General features: G+C 33.4%; 3 protein-coding genes across 4 annotated transcripts; 2 read left to right on the forward strand and 1 right to left on the reverse strand.

Moving 5' to 3' along the window:
* Window positions 1–1,849: 1,849 nt before the first annotated feature.
* LOC113863386 (pirin-like protein) lies at window positions 1,850–3,711 on the forward strand. The gene is made up of 6 exons (XM_027496952.1): window positions 1,850–2,153; window positions 2,313–2,362; window positions 2,492–2,530; window positions 2,605–2,633; window positions 2,721–2,884; window positions 2,963–3,711. Exons 1-6 carry the CDS (start codon window positions 1,957–1,959, stop codon window positions 3,444–3,446), a joined length of 963 nt encoding a protein of 320 aa, XP_027352753.1. The 5' UTR covers window positions 1,850–1,956; the 3' UTR covers window positions 3,447–3,711.
* A 2,068-nt stretch (window positions 3,712–5,779) lies between these two features.
* LOC113863387 (ras-related protein RABA5e-like) lies at window positions 5,780–7,609 on the reverse strand. Its single transcript, XM_027496953.1, has 2 exons — window positions 7,118–7,609; window positions 5,780–6,449 (listed from the first exon to the last, which is right to left on the reverse strand). The coding sequence occupies exons 1-2, from the start codon at window positions 7,452–7,454 to the stop codon at window positions 6,127–6,129; spliced, it is 660 nt and encodes a 219-aa protein (XP_027352754.1). The 5' UTR covers window positions 7,455–7,609; the 3' UTR covers window positions 5,780–6,126.
* A 1,487-nt stretch (window positions 7,610–9,096) lies between these two features.
* LOC113863385 (signal peptide peptidase-like 2) lies at window positions 9,097–23,717 on the forward strand. 2 transcript variants are annotated; one of them, XM_027496950.1, is made up of 14 exons: window positions 9,097–9,497; window positions 9,678–9,836; window positions 10,159–10,270; window positions 10,745–10,861; window positions 12,614–12,771; window positions 13,562–13,741; window positions 14,116–14,150; window positions 14,259–14,415; window positions 15,167–15,220; window positions 15,330–15,422; window positions 21,014–21,156; window positions 22,106–22,176; window positions 23,029–23,112; window positions 23,197–23,717. In XM_027496950.1, exons 1-14 carry the CDS (start codon window positions 9,363–9,365, stop codon window positions 23,292–23,294), a joined length of 1,596 nt encoding a protein of 531 aa, XP_027352751.1. In that variant the 5' UTR covers window positions 9,097–9,362; the 3' UTR covers window positions 23,295–23,717. The 2 variants fall into 2 exon arrangements, with proteins under 2 accessions (XP_027352751.1, XP_027352752.1); XM_027496951.1 differs by lacking the exons at window positions 23,029–23,112; window positions 23,197–23,717 and adding an exon at window positions 22,573–22,867.
* Window positions 23,718–26,003: the final 2,286 nt, after the last annotated feature.

Below are 26,003 nucleotides of genomic sequence, written 5' to 3' on the forward strand. Positions count from 1 at the left end.
ATGTTGTATTCAAGAATTGGTTAAACCGACCTCTTGAATATAATTACTTAAATTATGAATATAAATATATATATTTAAATGTAAATTATGAATGTAATATTGTAATTACTTAAATTTAGCCAACCTGATCTAATTTTTTTTTATAATTTAAATATATTATTTTCATAATATTTTTAACAGTTTCAAATGTATTATTTGATTTTTTATACAATAAAATAAAATTTTATTATTAACAATAAAATTATTTCTTCTTATTATTATTATATAATATTTACATTTTTTATCATTATCTAATTCGAGATGACATTTTTTTTATATTGTTTACATATATGTGTACACACGTACGCTCAATTGTTTAAGACCACAAGATAAATGCACAATGTTTTATAAATTTTGATTATCCATACATGTATGGTCTATATTCGATAAAATTTGAGAAATTATATAAAACGTGAAATTGAAGTTTAAAGAGAAAAAAATTGAGATTTTGTTATTTTGGAGAAAATTTGATGTTATTATTGGTGAGTTTTGAATAGAAAGTTTAAAAAAACTTAATTAATTTAGTTTGTGGATACTTTTAGTAAAATAAAAATAAAAATTTGAGATTTTTAATAAAAAAATAAATTTGCTTAATTTTAAAATAGCATAAACAAAGATAGAATAACTTAATTAACCAAAAATACTTGGAGAACAAAAATTATACTTAAGATATTATTTTGTTATACTTACAATGTCAAATAATTCTAAAGCATAATAATAAGCATTACAAGAAAAAAAAATGAAATTTTTAAATAGTTAAAAGTAATATATTATTTTGTACAAATATAACAATATCACATTAGTGATATCTAAGATTTTTTATGTGGTCTACCTTTCATTTGTTTATTATCTTTCGCTTCAATGAATATTAATAAATAACTTACTAGGTGATTAAAACTGTGATTTTAACAGTTATAAAAGAAAAAGTGTGACTTTTACAACTTTATAATACTTACAAAATGCAGGGTATACATGTATGGTAGAATTTATATCCTATAAATTGATATTATTGATTAATAGAATGAAGTTTAAGTTAATAATTGTAATATTAAAAAGCAAAAATGGAAGTATCTGGCCAATAACGCTACGCGGCTATATATCTAGTTCATCTTAACGTTGTTTGGTCTTCTGACATGCATCATATTTTGTGTAATAGGATTGAAGCTGAAAACTGGACCCAAATTTTGTTGATGTTTTCTGGATGTATATAGATTCTGTCATGGGATTGTGATATTATTGTTTGCGACTTTAGTGGTTTGGCTCATGTCCACCAATCTCTGTAGGCTTCGTCATAAAATCATTATTATCGTATGAATCCCAAATCCCATATATAGATGCACTTCACATGAGCAATTCGTGGCTACCATTATCGTATGTTAGGTCGGAATTTAGATATAATCGTATTATTCTTCATTTATTTTTAATTATTAAAATAAAATAGCAGATTCTATATAAATTGAAGTACAACATTATAAAGAAAATCTAAACGCTGAACTTAATTGATAAAATTAAGATGGTTGGTAATATACTGAAGTTTATATGTATATATAGTGAGACCATATATAATTGATTTGATAATATAAAAATTGTGTTGAGAAGGGTATTTTGAAAAGAGTGAATTAGAGTGCACATAAACATAACATTGTGATAGAGGAAGAAGAAGAAGAAGAATAAGAAGAAGAAGGCATTGATTCATTGATTCATTCATCACGATGACAAGAGGTTGATGTCATCATTATGATTGTTCAAAGTGGATCCCACCCTATATTTCCCCACGCCTCCATTTCAACTCCCAAATGTCAGACCCAACTAAGGCAACCCATATTTTCTGCGCCTTCATCTTCTCTTTCCACATTCTCAATGATACCTATATATACACATCATATCCAGTCCCACGCAAAGACACCCAGCTAGCTTATGAGAGCTATAAGACACCACCTTTCACCGCTGAATTCCAGGATCACTCGCCCACCATCTCTTTTTTCTTTAACAAATATCATGTCAGAATCTCATCATTCCCCTGCTTTCAACACACCCAGATTGGTCCTCAAGAAGGTTTTGGCCAAATCTCAACATGAAGGCGATGGAGCTGTTGTTAGAAGAGGCATTGGAAGGTCTTTTTCGATTTTTACTTCTTATTTTTATTTTGCATTTAATTTAATCAACTCTCTGGCCTTCCGGGAATTTGTTTTTCCGTTCTTCCATTTTGATCCAACTAGTCTCTTAACATCTCTTATGGTATTGATTGATTGGCCTTGGCATCTGATTCTCAGAAGCGAGTTGAAGAACTTGGATCCCTTCCTAATGTTGGATCACTTCTCAGGTACAACCTACGACTAACTGTGTTAGTGGTCGAAGCGTACTTTTGTTGACTTCCCTTCGTACCATATTTGTTGTTAGTTAGACATCATTTCTAGTATTTTAAGACAAGGTTACGTGTTTGACTTTGCAGTATCTCCCCCCGGAGGATTCCCTGATCATCCACACAGAGGTTTTTCGCTCGTGTTTTCGTTGTTTATTAGATTCTGTTTCCTTGTGTATTATTGATTTGCGTCTTATTTACAGGTTTTGAGACAGTCACCTACATGCTAGAGGTATATTATATACAGTCACATTAAATTAAACGTTGATTGTAATTTCCCATTTGGCCAATACCTAAAGTTTGCTTTAATGGATTTCAGGGAGGCATAACTCACCAAGATTTTGCTGGGCACGAGGGCACAATAAGAACTGGTGATGTTCAGTGGATGACCGCAGGCAGGGGAATAATTCACTCTGAAATGCCTGCAGAAGCAAACAACAAAGGATTGCAACTATGGATCAATTTAGCAGCCAAGGACAAAATGTAACATATTCCTATCCTATTAACTTTACTGCCAAGTTTTTAACCATTCCATTAATCACTGTATTTATTTGGATTCAGGATTGAACCTAATTATCAAGAACTTCCAAGTGAGAACATACCAACAGCAGAAAAAGATGGGGTTGAGGTGAGAGTGATAGCAGGAGGAGCAATGGGGGTTCATTCGCCTGTCTACACCAGAACTCCAACCATGTTCCTTGATTTCTCTATGATGCCCTCAACTCAGTGGCATCAGAGTATTCCAGAGTCGTGGAATTCCTTTGTTTATGTGATTGAAGGAGAAGGAGATTTTGGGTCTCCAAGTTCATCACCGGTTATGGCACACCATGTCTTGGTTTTGACTCAAGGTGATGGCCTTAGCGTCTGGAATAACTCTTCAAAGCCTTTGAGGTTTGTGCTTATTGGAGGACACCCACTTAACGAGCCTGTGGCTCAGTATGGGCCTTTTGTCATGAACACGCAGTCAGAAATTGAGAAAACTATTGAAGACTATCACTATGGCAAGAACGGATTTGAGATGCGGAAATATTGGCGATCTCAATAGTAATCACTAATATATGATAGTGAAATCAAAATCTATGTATCTGAAAAAAAATAAGAAGCCTGGTTTCCCTATCCTTTTCAGTCACAGGCATAGCTATCAAAGTAGTAGGAGCTGAAAAGAAATATTGCTTATTCTATCATTTTCATTTCCATGTACCAAAAAGTTTCTAGAAGATCAAAATTGCTGCCCGCCCAACTATTGGTTGTGCCTCAGGTCATCATGGGTCAGCTTATCTTGATTTTTGCTCTCGCACTTGTTCCCTTTCTCCCCTTTGTTCATTTTCATTACATTTCGTATTTTGTTGAGATATTTCTTTTTTGGGCTAGTTGAAATTATAAAGAGTATATATATAAATTTATCTTGAACCTCCACTTAATATTCAACTTTTTTTTTAATATTTAATATCAAAGTTTCTATGTTCATCTGTAATGAAATATGGATTGTTAAGTTTTCTTTTTTATGTTAAAATAAAAATTTACTACAGAAGCAATTAAGTCTGTTTTGAGTTATCAGGAATATCATTAGTAAAAATTGACATTTTTAAGCCTTCCTTTTAGATTTTATTGCCATGAAAAGGTTTTAGATAATGGTTGTGGGATTGGAAACTGTGATAGGGATGGGTGGGTGACAGTGCTTGTTGGGTTCACAATTGTGTCTTAAGGTTCTCCACCATCTCAAATTTTTAAGATTTTCTTATTAAACTGATCTTGAGTTGATCCCAACTATGGCATGTTGTCAAAGCCACATCGCTGAGGATGATGTTTCGTGGGAACTTTTCTTGTATGGTGTATAAAATGGCAATTTGTTACTTTTTTTTTTTTTTAATGTAACCACTGAATAAAGCTTTTAAGTTCATGAAATATTACAAAATTGCGTTGTCAAATATGCTTTTGCAAGTGTTAAACTACTTATCAATATAAATTTATTTAAAATAATTTATATTCACCCCTTTGAACTAATCATGTGAATATAATTTTGTGAAATCTTAAAAGATATAAATAAATATCTTTTATTTATTCATCTTTATGTAATAATTTAAAGTCATCATGTGATCTTATATTCAAAACCTATTTTCATTATTCGCTTTTCAAGAACATATACTGCTTATATTAAATACTAAAAATATCTTTACAAAAATAGAATATTAAGTATATGAATTATATACATAATTATATCAAAACAAGATATAATCTCTATCCTTACATTTTCAATAAATTTAAGTTGACATAACTCTAATCTTCATTGACAAAAAGAAAACCTACCAATAAAATGGATAAGTCTTGAAAGATTAATAAAATTCAAGAACTTACTACTCAGAACGTGTGAAACTGGTTGAAGAGAAATATAAAGACTAGTCTCACAAATTTAATAAAAGCATAACATGTAAAGCTCAATCAGACACACTAAACCTTCACGTTACTATCTACTAACACTCATTTGATTTTTAATGTTAAACTTTAACAATAAAATGGTATTCATATTATTATTCATCAATATGGGATTGAAAAATCTGAATAATTGACTCTTAAATCTAGTAAACTAATCAAAATTGAATAATTATAAAGATCTAATCAAAAGATCTTTATTTTTATATATTTTAAAAATATATATTACAATATTTTGATAAATGTGAATAATATATTAAATAATTTTTAATTTATCTAAAATTCTATAAATATGATCCATGTGATTTGAATTTTTAATTTAACACTAGATTTTAGAATTAAATTATCTAATAAAAAATTATTAAACCAAGTAAGAATAAGTATAATCTACATCAATATAATTTAAAAGATCAATTAAATAGTACACTCTTAAATCAAATATCTAAGCATCAGTTGACATAATTATTGATATGATTATCCAAATTTATCTCATAATTTATAAAGTAATGAATTGTAAATTTATAAAACCATTACCGATTAAATTAAAAAGATGCCAGCCAAAAATTTTAATTGTGTAGTTAATACATGCACCTTTTTATGGACGTCGTTTATGAAATCATAAGAAAGTCATTACCTTTTACAAATATCCGTCAAATCAAAAGAAACTCACGAACTGAAGGCAACTTCTGGTCCTAGAAAGTTTCAAATTACACACTATTACTCTTACTGCTATTCCGGAGGCAAATGAGCTGAAAAATTAATCTAACAAAGTGCATATTTATTTTCGTTTATTTTGAAAAAATAATCACTTATTTCTTTTTTTTAAAAATTATCTAAACATGCAAGAGTAGAGACAAAACTTAGGCAAATGACTAAGAAAGTGCAACTGTTAACAACAAACAAAACACAGCAAACAGGGAGAGCAATTTATGACCCAAATCAAATGCTCAAGAAACAAGGGAACGATTCTCGGGAGCGAAAATGGTGGAAACTGGAAAGGAGAGAGCAAGAGGAGCCCCAAAATGAAAAGTAGTAGGAAAATAACAATCAAGCCACGAAATGAAATTGACATTTGACAAGAATTGATGTCCACTTTGATTTGCTGCAATGCAATTACAAGCTCTTTGTACCCCAATTATACAATTATACCCGTTCGTTTTCTTAAAATTGATGATAACATTTTGGTTACTATATATATGTCTTGTAGTTGTAACGGAAGAAGACCAAATCATAGCCAGCCAAGCCACTCATTTAATTAATCAAGCAACGAAAACCAAATTGAATGTAGAAAAAGGTCATCTTGAACAGCAAGAAAAATAGCTTTGGCTTTGCTTAGATGTGGCGGCCCCATTGTTGACGAGGCTGACCCTGTTGACAGACAACTCCGCCTTGTACGTTTCGGAGTTGAGGACCTTCCTGCTGACGTTGTTGTATATCTCTCGAATAACCATCTCAAAAGCCGTCTTCACGTTTGTGGAATCTAAGGCAGAGGTTTCCATGAAAAACAACCCTTCTGCTTCAGCCAGGCTTTTGCCTTCCTCAACGCTCACCGCTCTTATATTCTCCAAATCACATTTGTTCCCCACGAGCATCATCGCCACAGTCGTATCGCAATGAGCTGCATCATCATAAACACACTTTTCAATTTCAATATTCTGTGAGTAATGAGCATGAGATTTACTTTCAGGACAAAACAGGTTCAGTTACTTTACTTGATAACATAAACATGTCTTGCCTCTATTAGTTTTTATTTTTATGACCTTCTTTCCTCTATTCTTTCAATCCTTTATAGAGAGTCACAGACAATGATTCAAACACAGTCACACCAGCTTAAAGCACAAATACAGCTTGAAAACAGAAAATTGCAATCCACTGTTAATTTCTAACACTGTTCCTAGGTTAATCATGAAGGTGATAGCAGATAAAGCTAAACAAGTATAAAAAAGCGCACAGACACAGACACGCTGCTAATATAAGAGCACAACTACACTCTAATAATAGCAATCATACAAGAAATTAAGAGCGGAACTGAAAGAAAGGAAAAAGAAGACTGGTGAGGACGGGATCGGAGCACGAAACTTACGATCAAACAGAAAAGTTAAAGAAGGTGAGAGTGAGCAAGTGTTAGTAAAAGCAACGGTGTGTATGAGTATGATGAGATCGGAAGCTCGTAAGGAAGGGCAAAAAAGAATCTAGAAAGTATAGGAATGTAATAGAGTGAAATAGAAGGAGGAGGTGATCAGATCTAGAATGTATAGGTGGAAGAAGAAAAGGAGTTGGAAGTACTTTTAAGCTCGTCAAGCCAGCGACCGACGCTGTCGAAGGTGGTGCGGCGGCTGATGTCATAGACAATGAGAGCACCGACAGCGCCGCGGTAGTAGGCAGAGGTGACGGCACGGAAGCGTTCTTGGCCGGCGGTGTCCCAAATCTGAGCCTTGACTTCCTTGGAATCGATTTCCAAGCACTGAGTCTGGAACTCAACGCCTATGGTGGCCTTTGAGTGCATGTTGAACTCGTTGCGAGCATAACGAGAGAGCAAGTTGGATTTGCCGACGGCGGAGTCTCCGATTATGACGATCTTGAACAGGTACTCTTCTCCTCCCTCGTCCTCCGAACCAGACATTATTGCAACAATTTCAATTCGATAAGAAAGAATGAAAGAGGGCAAACGAGAAGTGCTCTGGATTTTCGAGGGGAGCAGGCGTGCTTCGCTGTGATGATGGATAGCCCACAACTCCGCATTACAAACTGCGCTTCTAGTGCTATTCACTCATTCCCCATTTTGCCCCCCGCCCCCCTTTTAATTCAATTAACAATCCCACCCCTTTATTTTCTCTGTAATTTTACATATTTTATACTGCTAACACCATTCATTTTAATCATGTTTGCTTTAATATATATTTACAAAGTAATATCAACCAAATATGTATGTCTTTTAATTTCATCAAAAATTATTTTTCTGTGAATTTTAAAATGATTCATTTTTATGGGCTTTATTTGATTCATTAACTTGTTTCTACTACAACTGGGACACTTTTCTTTTTTACCTTTTAATGCAACTTTTTTAAAGCTCAAATTTTTGGTAATAAATGTTTGTGTGAATAAATGCTAATATCCTCGCAACATAAAAGTGTACATGCTAATATATTTATCTTTTCTAATTCTTAAACGCACTATATTCTGTCGTGACCCTTTTTGTTTTGTCATCTCTCAAATGATAACTACTTAACATCATTTACTTATGTTTTGATGTTATCATATGTTAATCTTAAATACAGCATAAAATAGTCGTGGTTACATGTACTGTAATTAAGTAAGGTGAGTTGATTCAAGTGGCTCTAAAATTGTAGATAAGATTAGGCACTCCTCAAATGAATGAGTACGAAATTTGAATCCTCTCAATTTATTTGTCAAACTTCATTGTTATTTTTTATAGAGAAATATTGAATGCCCACAATTACCGATGACGAATTTATAATATTAAGATTTAGGGTGAAGGGTACTTTATGATAATTTTTTAAATGAATAGTTGACTAACAATATCAATAAGACTTGACATAATTAGAAAATAAGGGAGTTATTTAAACATGATAATCATGATTTGATCTCTATTTAGATATTTAGGTTTAATGGGAAAAAGATTTTACATGTTTTGTTGATTTTTCCCTCTAAAGAGACTAGTTTATGATTGTAAGCCGATAAATACCTTAGTGTAAAAAAAACTACAAACAATTATTTTAAAAAGACCCTTACTTGTAATACTTCACATGTATCACTAAAATTAATCGACAAAATATAACATAATTAGTAAACAATTGAATCTCTTTAAGATGATTAAAATTTGATTTTTAATCATGTTTACGAAAAATATTTTATTGAAAGAAGTAAAATTCACTTTAATAATTCTTTTACATATTAAAATTATTAGTTTTTAACTATTAATAAAAAATTACTTTTAATATACACAAAAAGTATTACAACAAATTATTTATATTATCGTTTTGAAAAAAAAAAAAGCAGTTATATTTGGTCAATTGGAACATGTGGAAAATTTATTGCCAAAATGAAACAAGGAGTAAACAGTATGATTTATGCAAATGAGAATGAGAGTGAAGCTAAGAAAAGAAGGGAGTAGCGAATTTGCGTGTGATTGGACATATTGGATAAAACTTAATTGAATCGTAGCCGTTGGGTCGTGATAAATCCAGGTATGGTGACGATTGACGCATCGCGGGCAAGTATTAATTAATGATTATAAATTGGAAAATAGGAAGAGAAAAGCGAAAAATTTGTAATTGTAGTTGCAGGTTAGTTGAGTTGAGCTGGGGGTTGGAGGTTGCAGGTTGCAGTGAAGAGCAGTAACAGTGAGTAATTTGGTTTTTGGGGTGAGTTGTATGATTGAACCCCTCGTCCCTGCTCTGTTAGTGTTGATTGTTCCATGTGTGTGTGAGAAAACGTAGAAGAGAAGAGAAGAAAAGAAAAGAATAAAATACAAAGCGGCTAAGAGTCTTCATCAAGTGGCAACGCAACGATGGCGTCGTGTTCTTCCGCTGGCCTCCGTGTGTTGCTGCTGTTGCTGCTTGTGATTGCGGCAGGCGCTGACGATGCGAAACGGGACGACGAGAGGGCTCCCAAGTCCGAATCGTGCGATAACCCCTTCCAATTGGTATTTCTATCAATTCCTGTTTTCTTTGTTGGATCTGGATTTTGTTCTTATCTCTTGCTGGTGCAACTACTCAGCATCCGACTTTTCCTTTTCAATCTCGTCTATTGTTTGCAATTTGTTTCGCATCTGTCGCATCCAAAATCGCATTAACAGACACGATCACTATTTTATTTACTGCAGGTCAAGGTGAATAACTGGATTGATGGCGAGGAAGGTCATGTTTACAATGGCGTCACTGCTAGATTTGGCTCTTTATTGCCTGAGAAAGCTGAAAATAGCGTCAGAACTCGTGCTATTTTTTCTAATCCTATTGACTGCTGCTCCACTTCAACTTCAAAGGTTCTTTTCTATCTTCCTTTCTTTCGTTTGTTCCTTTTGCACCTGCTTCCCTTGATCAACGTTCTCGTCTTTTTCATTAATTACATATTTTAGCGAATCAGCAGACTTTTCCCCCAAGGATCTCAATGCTTAGTTTGAATGAGGCTTCTTATTTTGTATCTATCGCCTTCATATGTGCCAAATTTCCGGACTAGTTAAACGTTCTATCGTAATAGAGGGGCTGATGGATTGAAAATGTTTTCTGTTATAGTCTTGTCTTTTTACCCTTGAAAATGTTTCTCATGATGTATTCTGAGTGAGTTGTGCATTCTAATTCTTACAGTTATCTGGATCAATCGCTCTCTGTGTGCGTGGGGGTTGTGATTTCACAACTAAAGCTGCATTTGCACAGTCTGGAGGTGCTACTGGCATGTTGGTGATAAACGATGCAGAAGGTTCATTTTGGTGCTTCACACACTGTGTTTCCATTTTTGTTTGATTTTTAGAGGGTCTGTAAGACTGTACAAGTGTCATATGTAGGCTTGTCGTTCCCCCACTCTTTTATGGTCAACGTTAAAGTGAGCTGCACAAGCACTTCTTTTATACCGAAGCCTAGTCATGTATCTTAAACTGTAGATAAAACTTGAATACAATGTTGATTGTTCAATACATAATGAAAAGATGAAATCAGAGTAGTAAGGCAACGCAGCTAGGCACAGACAAAGTGATACGTCCTTTTTCCCACCCTTTCTCTCATCTTGCTTTATACTAACATTAAATATCCAGATGTTTTAGCATTATAATTTACTTTTTGAAACATCGCTTTCATTTGTAATTAATGGCTTACTCTCTTTTCTTTTATATGTTATTGTTGATAAAGTTTTATATGATCATATTATATCATATATGTAACTATTTTTTGTTGTCAGATCTCTTTGAGATGGTTTGCTCCAATAGCAGTGAGGCAAACATTTCAATTCCAGTTGTGATGATAACAAACTCAACAGGAGAAGCTTTCAACAAGTCTTTTACATCTGGAAGTAAAGGTAAGTCCTTCAATTCTTAGAACATCTATTTGTACTATTAATGTTTTCGAGAAAAAGTATTCAGGCTTATATATCTATTAAACATGGTCATATACTTCTAAAATGCACATAATTTTTTGTTTTGTTTTGTTGTTTCTTCTTTTTTGCCCATAGTAAGATGTGGTTTTGAGTTCAATGGTGTTGCTTGGGACTATAAACCTGACTGGGTTAAGGGGATGATGCCTGATTGTTTGTTGTTGTTAGTAAGGTGTGTATGAGGATAGTTATTCTCCTCTCGTACTCATTGAAGAGTTTATTTCCTGCCTAGTTGGAGAAGAAAGAAATGGTTCAGTGCTTATGCTTTTACACTCTAAGAAGCTCATGAAACACCCACAGAGTAGACATTAGAGCTTTGAACAAACCCCTATGACAGGTTCTTAAGCATTAAGAAGGTAGTTAGAGAAGAGAAAGTTCAGAAGGTTTGGAGAGTGTGTACATGGTTATATAGGAATTCAAGTTTCTCACCTTTAGATTTTCAAGTTGAGATGCTTTTTATAATATTCAAAATATAGCCGTTGGACCTTTGATTTCAAACTGTTCATCTCTGAAACATAACTAGCCATCTAGCTGTTGTAATGAATAGCACCTTTACTGAGTCAGTATGCTAGTATATTTTGTTCTAAAGCCACTTGAGTTGTTCTGCTAATGAACTTTCTCAACTAACTTTCTTAGGTCTTTAGTCTTCTAAAATTTGATTTCTTACACTTTGATGATTTAAGCTTGATGTTGTAGGCAAAAAATATTCTCTTCTGTTAGAGATCTTCATTATTTATATGAACTATGAAGATGCGAGTTTTTCTAAGATTTAGCATACTGGTTTCTGGACCAACTTTTTCAAGTTGTTGCAGGCATCCTGCATTCTTTAAGGGATTATCTGATGATTATTTTGAAGGATCTACACATCAGAATTTAGAAGAAAACTTTATAGAAACACATCAATCCATTCTAGAATGTTAGAGAAATAATCTAGGATTTTCAACATTTCATGTTCAACGTAGTTTGTTAGCATCAAAATGGTTATAGGAAACATTTTCAAATGGGATTTGAAGTTTATAGTGAACTGGTTCTTGGCCAATGTGCTCAGGCGTCCAAACAACCAAACCAATTGTGTTGAAAACCATCTTCTAAGCTACTACACTGTTTACAAACCAACCAAACCATTTGAACCAGTCACAATTTGACCAGTCAAACCACCTCAATTTCATTCATAATTTGCGTCAAAATGGCTTAACCAAGAGTTGACTGAAATATTGAACCTTGTATTTTTATTCATGTGCACACAATTTTGACTGCTGTACACCTGTACGAAATGTTAATATATGTTGTGCTGCTTAACATTTTTGTATTCAGATTTATATTTAAATTATTTAGTTTTGGATATATTTAAATATTCTTATACGTTGTAATATATTTTTAGTGTACTTATGAAATGTGTTGATTTATTTTGTGTCATGGACCAAATTAATTTACCATGTTAGATGTTTATATCATGCGTTAATAACACCACCATGTGTTGTTTTAATAGGGCTGTGCTCCTTTTACATACATGTAAACATGTGAATGTTGGTATGCACATGCACTCATACACAACCTTTGAGTAAATGGGACAAGAAAGAAAAGGCCGGTTTAATAAAATAATGCTTATTCATTGTAGATGTCAGGTCTATTTTCCACTTGACTTACAGATGGTTAATTTTGAGTTGTCTATTGCAGTGGAAATTTTGTTATATGCTCCACCTCGCCCACTTGTAGACGTCTCAGTTGCATTTTTGTGGCTTATGTCTGTGGGAACAATTGTATGTGCTTCACTATGGTCAGATCTAACTACTTCTGAGAAATCTGATGAGCGATATAATGAATTGTGTCCCAAGGTTTTTCCTTGCAACCTTTTATCATCGTCAAACGTTTATTATATGTATTTAAATGTATTTTTGTGATGCCTTAAGCAAGCACTTTACTGGATGTGAGTACATGCTTTCATCAAGAAAAAATCTCCAAATATTTGAACAGTGGTGAAATGGGTAATGTATTAAAGACAGATTGACATGGCATGTGTACTAAACTACTAATCTATATTTCCTTGTATCTTTGATTTCCTTTGTTGTAGCCCCTGATGATATCCTATAGAGTGTCTTTGTTTCATGTTTTGCAAAACTATTCCTGAGAATGAACTTGGGAATGTAATATTTGAATATTTCCATGTTATATAGGTTTTAAAAGTTTTGCCTCAGGCATAGTTGATTCCCAGGAATGTGTCATTGTCAAAATTTTACTTGACTTTCATTCCATGGTGGTGACATGTGGGTATATTATGTTCCCATGGGAATATTGGAATTTTTAATATACCTCAACTAGTAGCTTCCTCTGTTTTTTTCCTTCTAATGTTTGAATTTTGAAGATCATTCCTATAAATGTTAAACTATAATCAAACGTGTTTTTTAATTTTCCTAGGAATGGCATTTCTGATAATAATACTCCTTGGAATATAACTATATTCCTTGAAACAAACACCACCTCCTAACTTTTACAAATTTTAAAATGGAGTAAAAGAGTATCCCTTCTTTTTTCCATTTAATTTACTGATAAAAATTTATTCAAGTTTGCTTTAGTGCATCTTCAAGTGTATTATTTTGTGCATATAAATTTCTTTTCTTTTGCCAGGAATCTTCAAATTCTGAAACAGCAAAAGATGATTCTGATAAGGAAATTGTTAACATTGATTCGAAGGGTGCTATCATATTTGTCATAGCAGCATCTACCTTTCTTGTGCTATTGTTCTTCTTCATGTCATCTTGGTTTGTCTGGGTGCTGATTGTACTTTTCTGCATAGGTGGTATTGAGGTATGTATCTCATTTCCATGGATTAAACTCTTACTCTTGCTTATTAACTAAAGATCATATTTCATGGTGTGCATGAAAGGGGTATTGGTTCCGAATCATCCATGATCAAATTTGCTGTCTATATAAATAAACTGAAACTTTATTTTATCAATTTGAGTATTTGACACATACGAATAAGATTATACTGATTTAGCCTTGTTGGATTTCATATACAAATTATGTAAAGGTGAAAAAGGAAAGGAAGAGTGTGAAAATGTCTTAAGAGCAAGGCTTTAAGAGACACTAATATCAGCATCATCATTGTCATCAAGATTCGCTACGTAAAAGCTTTAAAAGTCCTCTGTGTGTTAATTTAAATTTCTTTTCATTTTCAGGGGATGCACAATTGTATTGTAAGCCTTACTTTAAGGTACAATCAATGTCTCCTTTTCTTCTGGCCATAAAATGGGCTTAGTTTTCTTTCTGCACGCCTTGTGTTCTGTTAATTTCTCTCTCTTTCTAATTTAAATATGAGCAGAAAATGGCAAAATTGTGATCAGAAGACAGTGAATTTACCTCTATATGGGGAAATTTCTATTTTCTCGCTGGTAGTGTTGTTATTCTGTGTGGCATTTGCAATTTTCTGGGCTGCTACTCGACTTGAATCATATTCCTGGGTTGGCCAAGATATTCTTGTAAGTTTTAGATTCTAGAGCCTGCAATAGCATCTTTCTATTATTATTATTTCAGTTTTTAAATTCAAACTTACATTGTTCAAGATGCTTAGAATATGAATTTCTCTTCTTTGTTAGAAGTTGTCCATGATTACTGACTATCATTAGAAGTCAAGAAGAAGCCAGGAATTTTGTATGAGGAACTAGAGCAGAAGTTGCAATGGGTTCTAGTCTAGGTCTTCCTAGAGTTTATTCCTATACGTATATTATTTCACTTTCAAATACATTTAATTGAATTCACTTATATTCATGCATACATCTGCAAACACCAGTGTGTATATGTAGTCATTGGCACATAGTGTATGTTTGTAGAGAAATCACAAAAAACAAATGTTCTTGATAACAAATCTTCTACTTTAGGAACAGTGAATCTATCAAGAGGTTAATTATGTTAACTAGCTGCTACTCATTTACCATTCTTTGAGCATCGTTAACCACCTGAGTGGTTAGTAGTTCATAAACTAGAAATATTTTTAATTATACTTCCTTGTAATCTTTTCTATTGTGAATCTTCAAGTTAATTGTTGTCAAATCATTAATAATGTCTGTGAGTCAGCACATATGGGCCAATGCAACATTGGGATCTTGTTGGTTGGTTCCTTTCTGAAGTATTGTGCTAGAAGGTGGTTTGTCATCTCAATTATGTTGACACCATTAACTGATGATAAGCTGTCTTAGTCTCATCTTTCACATACTACTTTATTCTTAACAGGGCATCTGTTTGATGATAACAGTCTTGCAGTTGGCTCGATTACCTAATATTAAGGTACCTGAATGGCTTCCTTATGTGTACAATCAACTAATTGTGCTTCCCTTACAATGTTATGTATCTATTAAAACAGCTCTAATAATTTCTTATGCATCTGATTTAATAGGTTGCAACTGTACTCCTTTGTTGTGCCTTTGTCTATGACATTTTTTGGGTATTCATATCTCCAGTGATATTCCACGAGAGTGTTATGATTGCAGTAAGTGTTTATTAGTACTACAGTTCTTTTACTTTGATTATCTCTGCTCTGTTTGCATCATTAAAGGTAGACTATCATAAGTTCTTTCTTTTACTTTATAGAAAGGAAAGTTTAGCAGAAAAGGGAAAAGAGAAAGTAGAAACTTAGTTTGAGGATACAACATCTTTTCTGAAGCATATAAAAAAAAAAAAGTGAAACAGAAAAATACAATAACACACACACACACACACACACACACATATATATATATATATATATATATATATATGCATAATTGATAACATGAAATAATGGAGTAATTCAGTTAAAACTTAAATGCATGAAAATCTATAACTATGGAAGGCAGTAGTTATGAAATTCTGTATCATGGCATCAAGTGTTCAGATTCAAATTGGGCAAATAAAATAAAATGTGTTTTTGGGAAAGTAAGTGGTGTGTGGACCATAGTAGTCAATCCCGGATAGCGGAGCGGCCGACCTCAAAAACACTATAGCGGCATAGCGGATAGCGGGATGACCGCTATTTTAGGTATTATAAATATACTCATAAACTCATAAATTAAATTACACACATATATATATATGCTTAGATGTCAATAACAAGTAACAACAAAATATAAAAATAAATTTAACTAACTAAATTTAAGTCTCTAATGCTTAGATGTTTAAAAATACTAAGTGTTCAATTCAAATACAAATATTTTAATAATTATCATCATCTTCATCTCCAAGATTTGCAATATCCTCTTCATTTTCACTTTCATCACTACTTTTGTAAAGAACCTCCTCCTCCTCCTCATCCTCTTTTTCAGAGTCTTCGTCATCACATTCTTCTTCTCTTCTTCTTCTTGTACAATTTCTTTCCCTTTTCCCTTAGATTTAGATGAAGAAGCAATTGTAGTTGTCTTGGATTTTGATTTAGCTTGTCGCCTAGTGTAGGTTATAGGCTCACTAGCCCCAATTGCATTAGCAACAGCTCCCCAAGTCAAGTTATCATCATCAAACACTAATTCATCTATAGCATCTTTATCATCTCCAGCTATTCCTTCTAGCAACCAATTATTACTATCATCAACATCCTTTAAGATAATAGGATCCACCACGTCAGAACACTCAAAACGTTCATTAAGAGCTTGGTTATATTTAATAAAAACCAAGTCTTGTAACCTTTGATGCTCAAGTCTGCTTCTCTTTTTAGAATGAATCTATTTTACCATAAAAAAAAAATATTAGATTTTCACTTTTCATAAAAGAACTTTAAATTGAGGATTCAGATATTTACTTACGTGCTCAAAAGTACTCCAATTTCGTTCACATCCAGATGAACTACAAGTCAAACTCAACACTCTAATAGCAATATTTTGTAAATGTGGTGTACGTACTCCATAATTCTTCCACCATTCAGCTGCAAGTTATGCATCAACTTATTAACCTTTTGTGTTATATCTACATAATTACATTACAATAAAAAAATTAAACAAATCTCTTACCAGGAGCCATTGTAGCCCTTTGTCTTTTTGCTCCACTTAAACCAAAGAGACTTTCAGCTCTTCTATATGTTGACAATTGAACTGTAGCATTGTCTACATCATCTTCACTTGTACATAGCCTCTCAATACATTTATACAAGCCTTCCACAACTTCAGGATCATTCTCAATTTGTTTATTGCTATAAAAAAATTGAGGATTCAGATAATAACCTGCAACATGTAATGGATGATGAAGTTGACACTCCCATCTTCTATCAATTATAGCAAAAATCTCTTTATATTTGTCTACATTTCCTTTGAATGCATTTTGAATGCTTTCTTTAGCTCTATCAATTGCCTCATATATATAACCCATTGCAGGCTTTCTTTCATTATCAACAAGTCTCAAAACTTGCACAAGTGGCCCCATAGCCTTAAGACAGAAAACCACATCATTCCAAAAAGAAGGCAAAAGTACAGTGTCTGTTGCCCTTTTTCCTTTAGCTTCTTTGGCTGTTTTGGACTTTAACCACTCATCGGAAGTGAACATTTTTCTAAGGTTGTTTTTTTTATTATGCAACCTTTGTAATGTGAGGAATGTTGTGGCAAACCTTGTCACTCCATATCTAACCAATTCAGCTTTATTGGTGAACTTCCTCATAATATTCAAAGTCAATGAATGATTATAAATAAAACCCACAAGAGTAACTCCCCTTTGGATTGTTCTCTTGACTCTAGGTATTTTTCCAATGTCTTCTAATATCAAGTCAATACAGTGTGCAGCGCATGGAGTCCAAAACAAATGTGGTCTTTTAGATTGCAACAACTTACCTAAAATTAAATTGCATAGTCTAAAATTAGAAACTAATAAAATAATTAGTAACTGAAATTAATATAGGGAGTTAAGAATAATTCTTACCGGCTAATACATAATTACTTCCATTATCAGTAACTACTTGCACAACATTTTTCTCTCCAATCTCTTCAACAAAGCTATCCAAGAGCTCAAACAACTTTTCTCCAGTTTTCATATAAGCAGATGCATCAATGCTCTTTACAAACATAGAACCAGTTGTACAATTTACTAAGAAATTGATCAATGTTCTATTTTTTTTATCCGTCCACGCATCTGACATAATTGAACATCCACATTTTTCTCTTTCTTCTTCACGACTTTTCAACATTTCCTTTGTATACTCTAACTCCTTTTTAAGAAGAGGAACTCTACACTCATGATAACTAGGAGGCTTTAGATGTGGACCATAGTTTCCAATAGCTTCAACCATTAATTTGAAACTTTTTGAGCGCACAACGTTGAAAGCAATTCCATTCCTACAAAGGAATCGCTCTATGTATTGAACTGTTCTTGCTCTTGCCTCTTTGACACAAGCATCATTTATACTTGTTTGTCTTTTTTATTTTGCTAATTTGATGCTTGTTTCTGGACTCTTTAACCATAATAAATCCAATGGGCCCTTGACATTTTTTCCTTTTTTGGTGGCATTACAACCACTAACATAAACTGATGCAACACTTGAGGTTGCAGGTCGTTTTCCACTACAAATATTTTGAATTTCTTGCACCTCTTCTTCATCATCATCATCTTCATCATGCTGAAGTAAATATACCTCTTTTTCAATTCTCTTCTTCTCATGAGCTACTATTAGTGTTTCTTTTATTTCTTTGGGAATCCTTGGACACTTATCAACATCTCCCTTCACTCCCATTTGGTGCCTCTTTGCTCGGGTAATACCGCCTGTAGTCGTTTTTCCACAAAAGTCACAAGTAACAGACTTTTTATTATTTATGTCTTTCAAACTATTCCATTGCCAACCTATTTCCAAATTATTTCCTGAAAGCTTCACTAATGCACAGGATGAAATTGAAACAGAGCCGATTCCTTGTGACAGATTGGGAGGAGTAGCCATTACTTCTTTAAGCTTTGAAATTTCGAACAGAAAATAATAGAAGAATCAAAACAGAGAAGAGAAAAAAAAAACAGAGAAAAATATAGGAAAAAAAATGTTCAGTACCGGAAAGTTCGCTGGAAGTCTGCCGGAGTTGGAGAAGATGACCGGAAAGTTGTGCTGACCTTGAAGAAGATGAGAAGAGATGAAGAAAATGACTCAAAATAATTTGGGTCACCTTAGAAGCTTGCCGGAGACGAAGAAGATGACCGGAAAATCAAGTGGAAGTCTCGCCAGAAAAACAGAGCACAGCGAACAGAGGATGACTAGAAAACTGAGAACAGAGGAGAGAGAAACGAGAACAGAGGAGAGAGAACCGACGGGAGAAGAGAGGAGAGCAAACTGATGGAGGCTAGGGTTGAAGAAGATGATTCAGAAAAATAAGGGGGGGTCGAAATTCCAAAATTGCCCCCCCTTAAAGGGCCCTAACGGTAAAAGATAAGGGGCAAAAAGGGGAAACGCATGAGAATGAGATAGCGGCCGCTCCAGCCGCTATTTTCGGTGTTTTCTGCTGCGAATCGCGGCGCGACAGCCGCTACTGTGAAACGCGACGCGACAGCGTCGTCATCGCGGGAAAGGGCCGCTCCGCCCCGCTCCGCCGCAATTGCGGCCGCTATTTCCGCTATTGACTACTATGGTGTGGACATGCTTTTGAAGGATAAGTGTGGTGTAGGTTTTACTGTTTTTGTATGTTGGTTGCTTTCCTCATCTTTATTACATTTTGACATGTAGGAAGATCCAACATAGAGAAGTTGGAAAGAAACTGGTATTCCCCACTGGAAGAGAGAACAACAAATGAAAAAAGGAGTGTATTTGTCAAAAGATGTTTTTGGAGCTCACATGAGCAGTTTATCACCAATTTTTCTTTTTATAGAGAACAAGTATTATCAAAGAGAAAGGAGGCAGACTATATTTGGGACAAAATAAGACAAAAAGTAACATGATTGAAGAAGATAGAGAGACTGTGTAGTGGTAAACAAAATAGAATTCAGACTTTGATGCGATAAATTGGATGAGCACATTCAATTAATTAACATGTAATAAGGAATAAGAACATCTCCTTAAACAATTAGAAACCATTATTAAGGAAAAGTAAAGTATGATTAGTCTGTTTGACTCAAACTCACTCTGTTCTGAATAAATGATAGCAGTAATATGGTCTTTAAGCTAGGTTTGAGTACAAACAGCAAGGTTTCTCCCTAACAAAGAGCTTCCTGCTTCATAGCACAAGGAAGAATAATCTGACATCTTAATTACCTTTTACAAGGCTGTAACACAATTTGTATATCTCTCTAACTATCACATTCTGACCTGTAACTGCTGAATACGAAATTAATATAAAAATAACTACTTAATATCTTCCTAATCCTAATACAAAATTATAAACTTCCTAATTCAAAACTTGGCCTATCATAGTCTCAATCACTTGTTTTCCATGCAACAACTCCATTTTGTTGAGGTGTGAGTGCACAAGGATCAAGGAGGGATGCATGCAAAGACTTAAAGTAGTAAAAGAAACAGAAATGTATGCGGACATTAAAAATGTGGAATATGGACTAGAGTATTGAATTGAGTACGAATCTTCGCATAAAAGATTAAAAATTGTTAAATACCTCTAAAACTATAGAGTATGGACTAGACTCTAGAGTACTACACTGGTTTAAGTTGCTGTTCTGGGGGTTGTACGAATCAACATCTTTTGATCCTTGTGCTTATAGAGACATTGGGATTGTATAGATATAGTACTAACAGGGTACCAGCCTTGCATGGCCACAAAAAGAAAAGGTACACTGGGAAAGATTCAGTGTGTCAAGTAATACACAAAACGGAAGTGTACCACTGAAAAGGGTTAAACGTTTCTCTGTTTCACAATGCAGAAAGAGAGGATACAAAGCAAAAAGTTTTTTGGAAAATTTATTTATTTATAACTAAACAGGAGGGCTGTATACAACCCATGGTACAAGTTCACAGTGTAAGAGTTGACTGGCCCAGATTTATGTGGCAAATAATCAAGTAGCTACTCTTTTACACACATTATTTTTTTAATGGACGTGTGTTTTCTCTCTCTAATATGATTGCTGCTCTATTTCAAAAAGAAGAGAAATTTGTGGTATCTTGTAGTTCTGGGGTTCTCTTACATGAGCTTTCTTTTCTAGGTTGCTCGAGGTGACAAGGCTGGTGGGGAAGCAATTCCTATGCTTTTAAGATTTCCTCGTCTTTTTGATCCTTGGGGAGGTTATGACATGATTGGATTTGGGGATATTCTCTTTCCTGGTTTGCTTGTATCCTTCGCTCATAGGTACTGAGTTCCTTATTAGTCAATGTCATATATAAATGCAAGATTTACAAAATTGATGCATACATATAGCTTCAAATGAATTATATTTTTCCTACCAGAAAGGTGAAAACATGAATAAAGCTTATTTGTAGTGGATCAGTGGTATTTGTTAAGTGATTTTAAAGTTTCATAACTTTATAATTTTCCTTTTCCATGTTGCATTCCACTGGGGGAGCCACTATTTGGTTAAGTAACTTGTGGGCTTTTGAAATTGTTCATAAAACTACATAGCATATAATTCATGTTTCACTGCATACAATAAATTATAATGGTGTCATGGACCAACTCTCCCAAGTCCCAATAGTTTAAGTTGATGAGTGATTTTTTTCTTTTTTCTTTTTTTTTTTTTGGGGGGGGGGGGTGTTGGTCTATGGTAAGTGAAGGCTTATCAATGGCTTTACATAAGATATAAGATGTCCCCTAAAGCGAGGACAATTCTCTGGCCTGTTTACATTATGCTGAAATTTAGCTTTTGTTTTAAAAAATAAAATGGAAGCGACAAGGATTGAACTCTTGACCACTTTCCTGGAAGCTTAAGCTATTGTACAAAGGCTTATCGATGGTTTTATATCTAACAGTTTGGATATGTCTGTTAGAATATAATATAAATATCCAATCATATTATATTATATTCAATCATATTTAGCTTTTATCTTAAAGTAATTTATACTATTTGAGAATTATCTTGTAGGATTAGTTTCCATATTTTTTTTTTTATATTTCAAGATTTGTTTCCTCATTTAATTCACATCAAGAGTCTGAATATTTGATGTCAATTAGAGAATTCTTTTCTTTTTAATATTTGCTTTAGTTGATTTTTTATTTGTGTACATTGCACAGAATACTTTGTTTTAAGATTTGTTTATATACTTTGTTTTAACATTTTTATTGTGTCTTTTGGTTGTCTTAGATTTGACAAAGATAATAAGAAGGGTGCATCAAATGGATATTTTCTTTGGTTGGTAATTGGCTATGGCATTGGTAAGTTCTTTGGTTCCTTGTTTGTATTGAAGACTTGTTAGTTTCCCCCTTTATGGAAACTGTTTGCTAAAACTGTGTTGCTTCTTTTTTTCCTTGTACAGTGGTGTTTGCCAATTAGAATTAGTCTTACCTTGATATCTCATGACAATATTAAATGCAGACCTCTTATCAAGATAAATCTAATTTTAAACAGTGCCAAAAGTACCTAAGAAATTGCACCCAAGTTTTGTCTAGAAAAAAATTAAGAGGGGTATAAAAGCTACATGAAAACCTTATGAACTAAATCAAGAAAAGAAAGAGAAAGACAAAAAAGGTAAGAGTAACCTGCAACACAGCACGCCTGTGTCTCTGAAGATCTAATAAATATACCCCCTTAAAAAAAAAAACAATTAGCAGAACACGGCAAAGAAGCTAGGTGAATGCTCAATCCCAAATAAACTCACAGCAATTGACAACCAATGAAAGATTCTAAAATTTCTTTCTAACCAGACACACTAACTGAGGTGCTGCAAACTGAGAGCGGCATCAAAGCCTTCTAGCATCCTTACTGGAACCAATCTTCACTAAAAATACCAAACATGTTATTCCATAAGAGGGAAACGTGAGAAATGCATAAACAAATGAGAACTAGTTTCAGAACTCGATAAGATCATCACAGAAGTCAGGGGACAAACAATTGGAGGTCTTCGACTTGGTTCTTTCAAAAGTTACTTTAGTTGCTTTTAAAAGTTGTATGGTTCCACCCTCCGATGCTCCTAGTTAATAGATCATATGATGTTCCATAAACTCGTGATCTGGATTCTATGCTATTATTCTTCTATATCATGACAATGGGTGTTTTTACTGTTTTAGGTCTCGTTTTCACATATTTGGGGCTATATCTGATGAACGGAAGTGGGCAACCTGCACTCCTCTACCTTGTCCCATGTACACTAGGTAACTGGTTTTGGGCTGAAATTAAATGTGTAGTGGTAAGTTAAATCTATCTCATGCCCGACTATTGTCTGATTAAATCAACAGGTGTCACTATTATATTGGGATACATAAGAGGTGAGCTGAAGAGCCTTTGGAATTATGGCACAGACTCATCCTTGTCCACAGAAGCTTCTGAAGTTTAAAAAATAACATTCATCTTTTGAGAATTGAAGAAATTGAACTGGAACTTGGGAAATGATCTCAGCTTGGTATGAAATGATGCATGGTTGGGAAAGACAGAAGGTGTACAGACAACTCTTCGCGGGCCTTCATAACTACTTTTGTGTGAATGATTAATTTGTGTTTCTTTATTGCTTTATGTCATTCATAGTTCTCTTGTAAAAAGAATGAAAAGCAGAAGGAAAAGTAGTTATTCGAAATTTACCATTGAACTTCATTCACATTTCTAACTGCCATAGTGAAAATTGAACCGAGGCTTATCATTATTGTTTTTCCTCGTTCTATTTTCTGTCAATTCCTTGTCAGTTGTCAAACTAAAACTTGGTAAATGCGGATACATGCATTCACAAGGCTAGATGGGCTAATACACGCGTAAAAAAGTTTCGCTCAAGTTTTCGCAATATCTTATCCTGGAACTTTTGACTAAATGTCTTTTTTTTTTGTTAAGGTGGCTTGACGATGATGATGATGATGATTGAAAATAGGTTGAGTGATTTCTGATATATCCTTTGGGCTGTAGAACTTACGCTGATATTCCTTGCTGTAAAGCTCTAAGTTGCGATCTTGAAAGTGAAACAGCAAGATTGTGATTAGGGGTTAAAAATAGACTAAGGGTTTGGTTAGATTTACGGTCCAAGTATGTTACATATTTGGTTAAAGCATTCTTAAGAAACTTTGGTGTCTCAAAATAAACTAAGAATTCAATAATATTATAAAACCTATAATAGAACAATTATGTCCGATGGTAAATATTCTGAATGTTTCCTAGAGATATTTTTTAATTATAAACTATTTTGACATTCAAAAGTTAGATGAGAAGGTTAAAAAATTTCATTCCTGTCAAATACATGACTATATTTTTTTTTACCTTTGCACGTTGAGAATTTGTAGTTTTTCCTTCAGGAGTGCTCGCTTACCCACTTGCGTCACGGTATCAAATAAAGTTTGAGCCAATAAAATAAGGTAAAATCTAACGCGTTTTAAAAATTTCTCTATAAGTGTACTAAACAAATTTACTTTAGAGGCTTATTAAATTTTAATTTGCTCATTAATTCTTTCAGAGTCTATCTAATTATTATTGCTATTGCTAAATAATCCATTGGACTAATGCGAAGAACAGAATGAAGTCTACTCTTGAATGGTCTTGAGATTTCTAATGAGATCATTACTGCTAGGAAAATCATACTCATGACGCGAAGGTTCATGTGTATTCCGAAAAACATATGTTTCGATTGCATCTACTCGTCCTTCTTTGGCTTTTTGGATTAAATCAGGTCAGATCTAAATATATGATTAAATTGAGAAAATTTAATGTCAACAATTAGCATATATACAAATAAAATACTACAATAAGTACGTGCCTCGTGTGCTTCTAGGATAATGGATTGATCTAGATATGACAACTCTATGCTTGCCATCAATTTGTATGGCCTTTCTTTCCATCATGTGAGAGACTTCAACAACATTTTTTGTGTAAATGTATCAATTTTCAAGTGATAGTGTAAATTGGTCAAAAGTATATTGAAGCTTGTCTTCGAAAATTATTGCCATACATTCTTTTTTGAGGTGATATGTGCCTTTGGTGACTTGCTCTCTGTTATTGCATCATTACTTTTCATTTGATGAATTTTTCTTTACATTGAATTGCAAAACTTCCAGGCATTAGGTCGCTTGATTTCCTTCTCAACCGATAATTGAAACGAGAAAAGGAAGTAACGGTACACACAGAAAAATCACACTAGAGAGTACATTAGCACCATTTCTTGTAGAACAGACACAAAAACACACTTACAAACATGTCAACGAAAACTTGCAATGTCATTGTGAGTAAATGTTATTGCAGATTATATGAATTTTACATGTTAAAATGCCTTTAAACCGAAATTACCTTAAAAAAAAGTCATTATAATAACATTAAACTGAACAATTTCCAAGCTACATTAGATGCCCTCTCAAATCCTCAGCACCAAACCAAACACCATAAAATAATATTGTGTCTTTATGTAAGTTAAATCTGATGTGACTTGATTCAGCGAAAGTTAAGGTAAGCCCTATTGTCGAGCACATTAGAATGAAGTTTCCTCAATATTAAGGTTAGTCATTCATTACATCCTCAATACGTCATGCAGGGTCTCTTATCAATTACAGTGCTTCTAATCAAATTACTTCAAAACAGATTGTACCAACTTGTCTTATATATCCACAACTGTTTACGAAAATGATAGAAGCGTATCATTTTATTTAATGTGCGCAAACTGGTCTCTCGATAGCATAACTAATATGTGTATCGCATGCGTGGACTATAAGGCCGAACTATGGCGTTCAAACTTATTATTATGCAAGAAAAATGAAATTAAAACAACTTACATAGTAAAAAACTACAATTTAACCTTTATAATTTCAGAAAAAAATTGTGGCTTTATTGTTTATACAATTTTATTTATGCTGAATTAAATTAAAGGTTTAATGAGGGCATATGATAGGAATTATGATTAATTAATATTCAGTCAGATGCTTAATTAGTTATGTTTGATTATTTGAATAAATGGTACTTCAAAACAATTCACAAGATAATTCTTTTGACAAGTAAAATTCAAAATCTTATTAAAACTAGAAATTAGGTCCTCTATTTCAATTATGGGTGATCACATTGTGTTAGGTCAAAATTAAGA

This window comes from Abrus precatorius, unplaced genomic scaffold (assembly GCF_003935025.1).
Source record: "Abrus precatorius isolate BTA unplaced genomic scaffold, Abrus_2018 Scaffold3, whole genome shotgun sequence".
Taxonomy (NCBI): domain Eukaryota; kingdom Viridiplantae; phylum Streptophyta; class Magnoliopsida; order Fabales; family Fabaceae; genus Abrus; species Abrus precatorius.

Excerpts from the sequence above, each read along its gene's own strand:
- LOC113863386 (XM_027496952.1), top strand. The coding sequence starts at position 1,957 with ATGAGAGCTATAAGACACCACCTTTCACCGCTGAATTCCAGGATCACT. Across the intron at positions 2,531-2,604 it reads CCCTGATCATCCACACAGAG|GTTTTGAGACAGTCACCTAC; the intron begins GTTTTTCGCTCG and ends TCTTATTTACAG. Across the intron at positions 2,634-2,720 it reads CAGTCACCTACATGCTAGAG|GGAGGCATAACTCACCAAGA; the intron begins GTATATTATATA and ends AATGGATTTCAG.
- LOC113863387 (XM_027496953.1), bottom strand. The coding sequence starts at position 7,454 with ATGTCTGGTTCGGAGGACGAGGGAGGAGAAGAGTACCTGTTCAAGATC. Across the intron at positions 6,450-7,117 it reads CTGGCTTGACGAGCTTAAAA|CTCATTGCGATACGACTGTG; the intron begins GTACTTCCAACT and ends ATGATGATGCAG.
- LOC113863385 (XM_027496950.1), top strand. The coding sequence starts at position 9,363 with ATGGCGTCGTGTTCTTCCGCTGGCCTCCGTGTGTTGCTGCTGTTGCTG. Across the intron at positions 14,151-14,258 it reads ATTGTAAGCCTTACTTTAAG|AAAATGGCAAAATTGTGATC; the intron begins GTACAATCAATG and ends AAATATGAGCAG. Across the intron at positions 14,416-15,166 it reads GGGTTGGCCAAGATATTCTT|GGCATCTGTTTGATGATAAC; the intron begins GTAAGTTTTAGA and ends TATTCTTAACAG.